Raw genomic sequence first — 8,641 nt, forward strand, 5'->3', positions numbered from 1 at the left:
CCGTTCAAATGTTCAATAAATCTATGTTGAATTTCTAATAAAATTTACCAAAAAAATATTAAAAAAAAGGACAAAACTTAGAAAATTCAATCCATGGCTACCAATAAATTTCACATTAAGACCGACTTTCATATTAGTTAAGGTCAGAAATATGTATCTATAATTTAGAGCATATACCTGAAAAAGTCTAATAAATTTCCTTCCAAGAGTATTATTTGGAATTTGGATTTCATAGTTCAAACTATTAACTAATCTTTGTTGAATTTTTTAATAAAATTAACCCAAAAAAAAACTATTACCAAAAACAAGTCAAAAATATGTACTATAATTTGGAGTATAAGCTAAAAAAAAATCTAATAAATTTATTTCTAATAGTGAGATTATGTGGATTTCACAGTTCAAACTTTTTTAACTAATCTTTATTGAATTTTGAATAAAATTAACAAAAGATATATTACCAAAAACAAGTCAACGATATGTATCTATAATTTAGAGTATACACTGGAAAAAAAAACCTAATAAGTTCTATGTATCTTTATAATTCAAAATAAACTCTAAAAAAAAAAATCTAATAAATTGCCTTACAAAAATTAGATTATCTAGATTTCACAGCTCAAACTTTTAACAAATCTTTATTAAATTTTGAATAAAATTAACCAAACAAATATTTTTTTAAGCTAGTACCAAGTTTTCTATTAATATAAAACCAGTTTTAGATGAATACTATAATAATCACAAATAATGGTTATCAATACCAAAGTCTCAATACTAACAACTGTTACAACCATACATAATCCAAAATACCAACAAAACTATAATCATTACATGACCCTGAAGGAAGAAGCAACACAAATGCCATAAATACCTCGCAATAACAAGCTAAGCTAACTGTCATGTACCTCCTACTATCACATAAAAATTAATTTTTTTTTACCTTGTTTGACCTATGGCAAGACTTATCATTCTGTATGTTAGTACATGATACCACCTTTGTTTTGCAATTACATAGTTCCAGCAATCGGGAAACTTTCCGATAGTATGACTGTCATTTGCATTAAAGAGTCATGGTACCACAGTCACTACTGGATTCACCTGCACTTTCCACCTAGCTTAATATTTATTTCCCACTCTGTCATGGTGGCGTGGCAAGGGCAGGAGTACCATCGGCAATTGTGCACTTCGGGCTCCTCCAGCCATCAACAGTGAGGGTTTCGAATGGCAGATCCAAGGGCTAAACGTTGATCTGAGGGTTTTGTATTCGTTTACTCTGGTGGTATGGTTCATTCTGTTCATTGTATCTTGGCGTTCGTTCCAGCTCCGCTCCGCCTTCCATCGTGCCAGAACTTTCTATAATGCTGTGTTTACTGCCCAGGGTTTGAGCTCAGATGCCAGTCTGTCTAGTTTTCAAGTGATTTATGCGATTTGGTAAGTGTTCATCACATTTCCTTTTCCTCCATTTCTTATCTTTTCATTTGCAATACACAGTTCCTGATTTGTAACAATATTCCTTTGTTTTCTTTCGGAATGAAGGAGGAATGGGTGCAGCCAAGGAATGTTGGCTCGAATTAAGGGATGGTCGAAGTTGCTCAGACTGTCTACCTCCTGCGTGGACCACCGGGTAAGCATCTATGGTTTTGGTTTGAAGATATTACACCCCTATCTGTCATATGGCCTCGGCCCACTTCGAACTATCTGCTCCTCGTTAAATGGCATACTATCGCCGTTTGTTTGGAAGTTCTCCTTGTTTAATAAGAGCGCTCCTTTATTTTCTTAAGGGTTTCACTTATGAGTGTGGAGGGTTTAGTGCCTACTAAAACCTCTGTACTCCTTGATACAATGTTCTTTTCATTCTTCTATTTGCGCTTAAAAGTGTAAGGGGTTTTACCTACAGTTTTTAATTTTAACTCTTCTGTTGTATTACTGATATTCGATACAACCAATACAGTGTGATTAGGTTTTGATTTCTAAAATACAATGCTTATTTAAGCTTTGCATGGATCTTCCATTACTTGTTTATTTATCTGTACTGTATCTGTTCAATTTTCCCTATATTTGCTGAGTTCTTTGTATCGCGAATGAGGGTTCTCGGCCCTGATGTGGCCCTGAACTCCAACTTGTAAATTGGTTTAAAAGAATGACTTATGGAAAATCTGTGGTATAGTTTTCTTGTAATTATGATTTCACTCTTATTGTTATCTTGCTGCACAGAGTTCTATTTACACATGTTTTTACATTGAAGCAGTAAGTTTAGAGTATTGGAGTACCAATTTTTTTTTATTTTGAAGGTCGTTTATTTATATATTCACCAGGGTGTTTCTTCTATGTTGGAATTCTTTCGGGTTACCTCGTGTGCTGCAACGAGTCACCTCTCTGTCCGCCTGTTGGTTAAATAACTCACTAGCCGCCCAAAACCCTCTCAGGGTTTCTGCTTGTACTCAAGTAACAGGAGATCCCCTAGAGAGGCTCGAGATTCCTTTCCTGAGCACCTCCGTTGAGGTTGTGTGGTCTAAGAATTTTAAATTTATCCCAATTTGCTGCCTGGCCTAACTTGATTAATATGTAGGAAAGAAAACTGTTATGGTTTTAGGGTTTGAGTATCCGACCCACACTCGCATTCACTTTCCAGTTTGCATATATATTTTTCATAGAAGCATTACAACTTTCATTTCGGTTTAAACAAGAATTTTCTGAAAGGTTAAAGATATTGTTGCGTCGGTTACAACGCTGTTTTCCTTTTCGATGCATTAGCTGCCTACACTCTGTCGCTTCTTAATTCTCAACTGTGTTCTTTTCTTTTCTATTTGTCATAGCTGTATTATTAAGAGTTCAACTTTCATTCTATTGCTGTATTCAAAATCTTTTGAATTATTTATTGGACTATTACCGCAGACTTTAACTTCTGCCCTAAATTTCGTTATTCAAGATTACTTTACACAACACTTATCTCCTAGTTACTTTTCATTGCATTAATAGAAAAGAAAAAGAACTAACTTTCATCATACAATCCTAGTTACTTCCCTTGCATTCACAAAAAAGAAAAAGAACTAATTTTCATCATACAGTCCTCTGCTAACTGCAGGGAATAAACCATAGCTCTACTTTTCATTTCCGAATGGATCACATAAAGATTATTTAACAGATTTATCCGGGTGATTTTCTTACTTACCTGGTCTTTCCAAGCGGTAAAGGACTCCTCAGAGGTTCACCTGGGTTCTCTGTTGTTTCTCGACCACCCGACCATGAGATTCATCTTTCAGGACCAGAATCTCCCCCCTAGCTCTCTTGCAGGACCACTATCCTCAACAAGAACACTTGCACTTCGTGCTTGGCTATCTAGTCATCACCAGACTTAGCCTTTTTTTCTCTACCTGTCCCTACAGCGCAGATTTTGCCTCCCCTCTCTTCCTTTTCTCCCGAAGCCCTTCCAGTTAGGGGAGGTAGTTAGTGTTGCAGTCTCTGCAACCGTCTTTTCCCAACTTCCTCCTCAAGAAGTTTCCAGTACTTCCAAGAAAACATTTTTTTTTTTTTAAATAATAAAAAGATTATTAAATTTCAAACAGCTAATAATGTCATATTCAGTTTTGTCTTTTACCACAGTAAAATAAAATATTTACATTTTCCCGGGTGGCCTCGTCAGCCCCATAGTGCTACCACTGCACTTTAACTTGGGTAATATCCCGCTTCCGCAGTGTTACTTCTCTCGAGTCGAGGATGTTCAGCAGTTCAACCAAGATTTCTTCTTCCGATTCGACTTGCAACAAGCAACATCCTAAATTAGTTTTCTTTTAAAGGAAAAAAACTTAGACTGAGTTACCGGAGATAATTCTCACCTGTATATCTTGCCATCTGATTACATGTTTAGGATCATAAACATATTTTTTCAACACAGAAACATGGAAGACATTGTGGACTCGTATGTGACTTGGCAAGGCGAGCTGGTAAGCCACCGACCCAATTCTTGCTAAGACTTGGAATGGTCCACAATATCGAGGTGCCAGCTTAGTGCAACCGTTCCATTGTAGTGTGCTCTTTTTTGCTCGTATTCTTACATACACATGGTCACCGACTTGGTACTCCTTGAATTTTCTTTTCCGGTCAGCAAAGTTCTTTTGCCTGTCCTGAGCTGCTTTTAAATTGGACTGTACCTTCTTAACCATTTCCTCCATCTCCTTAAGCATTTCAGGACCTAACATCAATTTGTCTTCTAGTCCACCCCAGCTTGAGGGTGTGCGACATTTTCGTCCATACAGTACTTCAAATGGGCTCATTTGCAGTGATGTATGATAGCCATTATTATACACAAACTCGACCAAGTGCAGGTAATCTTCCCACTTGGTTGGTTGATGCATTACATATGCCCTTAACATGTCTTCCACCACCTGGTTCACCCATTTTGTTTGTCCATCAGTCTGAGGGTGATATGCTGTCCTGAAATTCAGCTGAGTCACTAATTCTGCAAACAAAGTTTTCCAAAAGACCGATGTAAATTTTACATCACGGTCTAAAATTATTGTTTTTGGTAACCCATGCAACCTAAATATGTTCTGCATAAAAATATGGGCGATCTGTATAGCTATGTAAGTAGACTGCACAGGTATAAAATGTGCTAATTTACTTAATTTGTCCACCACCACCATGATGGAGTCGTTATTTTTTCTTATCTTGGGAAAACCTGTTATGAAGTCCATAGAAATGGTTTCCCACTTCCATTCCGAAATGGGTAATGGTTGTAATAACCCCATAGGGTGTTGGTGTTCTGCTTTAATTTTTTGACACTCTAAACAATGTGCCAAGTACTCAGCCACATCTCTCTTCATACCCAGCCAATAATATTCTTTCCGGAGTGCAGTGATCATTTTCTGATATCCTGGGTGTCCAACATAGTGACTTTTATGAAATTCATCCAAAATCAAGTTTTTAATGCTGTTTTGATTGGGCACATACAACCTTTTCTTGTAATACAACATTCCAGTAACATCCACCACATAACCTTGCTGATTTTCTTTGCTGGTTGACTACTGTACTTGTTGTTTTATTTGCTGATATACAATATCTTGTTCTGCTGCTTTTTTAATCATCTCTTCGAAGGGGATTTTCCATTCGCTACAGGAAATTTCATATAAACATTGTAATTTCCAACTTAGAGCATCCACCACCCAATTATCTTTCCCCTTAAAATGTTTCATTTCAAAATTGAAACTACTTAGGAAATCCACTCACCGTGCTTGCCTAGCATTTAAAGTGGGCTGGCTAAAATAATTTGTCATACTATGGTGGTTTGTCAATAGTAAAAATTTCCTTCCCATAAGATAATGTCGCCACATTTTCAAAGCGTGAATGACGGCTGCCAACTCTAGATCATAAGCAGAATATTTCTGTTCATGTTCTTTTAGTTTCCTTGACTCGTAAGCAATTACCCTCCCTTCTTGCATCAACACGCCTCCTACACCTTCTTTGCTTGTGTCAGTGCACACCACATAGTCCTTACTAGGATCAGCTATGCTTAGAATGGGCGTGGTGGTGAGCAGATGCTTAAGCTGCTCAAAACTCTTTTGGCATTCGGGGGTCCACCTAAAAGTTCTTCCCTTTTTCTGTAAGGAAGTGATCGGATAAGCTACTCTCGAAAAACCCTCTACGAACCGTCTGTAATAGCCCGCTAAACCCATGAAGGATCTAATGTCTGCCACATCCTTGGGTACTGGCCATTCCATTATGGTCCTTATCTTTTCGGGGTCCACCGCGATTCCCTCTTTAGTGATTATATGCCCCAAATATTGTATTTGTTCCTTAAAGAAATCACACTTGCTGAATTTGGCATATAACCGATGTTCTCGGAGGGTTTGCAGTACCAATCTGAGGTGTTCCCTGTGCTCTTCCATAGTTCGGGAATATATCAATATATCATCAATGAAAATCAGCACAAATCTATCCAAATACGGATGAAATATGATGTTCATTAAACACATAAAAGTTGTGGGCGCGTTGGTTAACCCGAAGGGTAACACCACAAACTCATAATGTCCATATCTGGTTCTAAAAGCAGTCTTAGCTATGTCTTCCTCCTTAATTCTAATTTGGTAATACCCAGATCGCAAATCAATCTTGGAGAATACCGTTGCTCCGTTTACTTGATCAAAAAGCTCATCAATCCGGGGTAAAGGATACTTATTCTTGATTGTCAATTTATTCAATTGACGATAATCCACACACATACGAAGGGTCCTATCATATTCCTTAACAAACAATACCGAGGCTCCCTAGGGTGACACAATGGGGCGAATACAGTTTTTGTCTAGCAGCTCCTGTAATTGCATTTTTAGCTCTGTCAATTTTGGTGTGCTCATTCTGTAAGGTGCTCGAGATACCGGGGCTGCCCCTGGCACCAATTCAATAGTAAAGTCTATATCTCTTTTAGGTGGTAGCCTGTGAATCTCTTCCAAAAACACATCAGGAAATTCTTGTATCACTGGAATGTTTTCCAAGTTGGCTGTTTTGTCTTTTGAGTTAGCATAGCCCACTTGGATGGCATAAATCTGACATCCCTTCCTAATGCATTTTTCTAACTGAGAGGCGGTTATTGGCCGTACCTGCACTGGCCGCTTAATCCCTTGCATCTCTTGCCTTGCTCCAAGCTCATCTTTGTAATAAATAGTCTTTGTTTTATAGTTGACTATGGACCAGTGTTTTTCTAACCAGTCCATACCGATTAGAACATCATATGACCCAAGGGGAAGCACATTTGAATCTGCCATCACTGGCTGTCCTACTATCTTTAAAGGATAGTTATTGACTTTTGCAAGCACTCGTCTCTTGGCCCCTGTAGCCAGCTGTACTAACCAAGGGTTCTTGAATTTAATAGGTTGCAATCTACAATGTTCTACAACCTTAGGACTAATGTAACTTAATGTGGCTCCAGGATCAATCAAAACAGTTACAGTAAGGTCTGAAATTTTACCTTCGAATTCCACCATGGTTAGCTGGTACTCCACCTGACGATCTTCTAGGGCAACATTAATCCGTGGTAGACTACATCCTATATCGCCGGCTGTCGATGCTTCATGGATCTGGGAAACCTGTTCGGTCCCTTTCTGTTGAGGACAGTTTTTAACGTAGTGAGGCCCACCACAACCCCAACACTGCACTAGAGGCCTTGTTGCCCCTTCGCTGTCTAACTTTACAGATTGTTCGTTGATTCTGGACTCATTGGTTGGCTTGGACCTGAGCGAATTTTTCTGTACATTTCTGCTGCTTTGCCCCTTGCCAAAACCCTTGTTACCACTACCACGATTCCCTTTATTGTTTCCAGCCAACTTATTACTTCTCTTATCGTTCCATCTTTTACCTGGAATTTCTCCCTTCTATTTACCTTGCTGGTAACAAATTCTGGCTTTACGTATTGCTTCATCCATTGTCTTTGGATTGTCAAACTCAATCCTTTCCTGCATATTCAGAGGTAAACTACTAACGAACCTCTGCACTTTGGCTTTTTCCTCTCTAATATAAGGCACATAATGAAGCAATGAAGTAAAACGAGTGATAAATTCATCCATGGTTTGCTGTCCTAATCGCAAGTCATGGAATTCTCTTGCCTTTTCGTCATAAAAATGCTCAGTCAGGTATTGTTCCTTAAAGTACCTTTGAAATTTCTCCCAAGTTATGTTCTGTTTGCTTACTCCTCTCACAATCTTAACTTCTTCCCACCATAGGGTGGATTTTCCTTGTAATTGGAAGATGGCCAACCGTGCCTTGAGGTTGTGATTGTATTCATATAGCTGGAAATATTTGTTCATATTAATCAACCATGCCTCAGCTGCTTCCTCCTATTCTCCATCAAAGTGTGGCGGTTTGATCTTACGGAATTCCCCTTGCAACTCTATCCATTGCCTTTTTGATGTCTGTTGTTCGGAAGCATTATCAGATCGTTCCTCTTCCCTTCCTTCTGACTCTTCAGCTTCTGTGTGGTGATTCTGCTCTTCTGACATTCTTTGCTACTCAGCACTGGGATTCGCTGGCTGCTGATTCTGTTTATCGGACAAGCTTTTTATAATCCTTTCCTGTTCCATAGTTAACCTTGCGTTGTCCTCCCGTAATCGGGCCATTTCATTTTTCAACTCTTGTACTGTCTCCAGTATTGCCAGATTTGTATTGCGAGCCTCCTCACCAAGCTGTACCCATAACTCGGGGTTATTCTCAGGACCAGTTGTAGGTCCCTGACCCACCACAAACCTGCGTGATGCACTGTCTGTTCTTCTCATGCTGTCAGTCTTCTGTTTCCTGTACTTAGCATAAGAAAAGTGACAGGAAAAAAAAAACAAAAGGTCAGCGCATTAACTATTTTTCTTGAACTGCTCAACAGAGATGGAAATAAATTGTATGTACTTTTATCTGTCTATCAGTTTTCAATTCCCAGAGGCCACAGTTTTTTGTAACCTCGCTCTGATACCACTTGTCATGTACCTCCTACTATCACATAAAAATTTAATTTTTTTTACCTTGTTTGACCTATGGCAAGACTTATCATTTCGTATGTTAGTACATGATACCACCTTTGTTTTACATTTACATAGTTCCGCAATCGGGAAACTTTCCAGTAGTATGACTATCATTTTCATTAAAGAGTCATGGTACCACCATCACTACT

The 8,641-nt window shown here is 38.4% G+C and overlaps 1 protein-coding gene across 1 annotated transcript; it reads right to left on the reverse strand.

The window, feature by feature from the left end:
* Positions 1 to 6,257: 6,257 nt before the first annotated feature.
* On the reverse strand, positions 6,258 to 7,982 carry LOC149145525 (uncharacterized). The gene is made up of 2 exons (XM_089452487.1): positions 7,856 to 7,982; positions 6,258 to 7,342 (listed from the first exon to the last, which is right to left on the reverse strand). The coding sequence occupies exons 1-2, from the start codon at positions 7,980 to 7,982 to the stop codon at positions 6,258 to 6,260; spliced, it is 1,212 nt and encodes a 403-aa protein (XP_089308613.1).
* Positions 7,983 to 8,641: the final 659 nt, after the last annotated feature.

This window comes from Pinus tabuliformis, chromosome X, assembly GCF_031772625.1.
Source record: "Pinus tabuliformis cultivar Carrire ecotype Pingquan chromosome X, CPIR1, whole genome shotgun sequence".
NCBI classification, from domain to species: Eukaryota; Viridiplantae; Streptophyta; class Pinopsida; order Pinales; family Pinaceae; genus Pinus; species Pinus tabuliformis.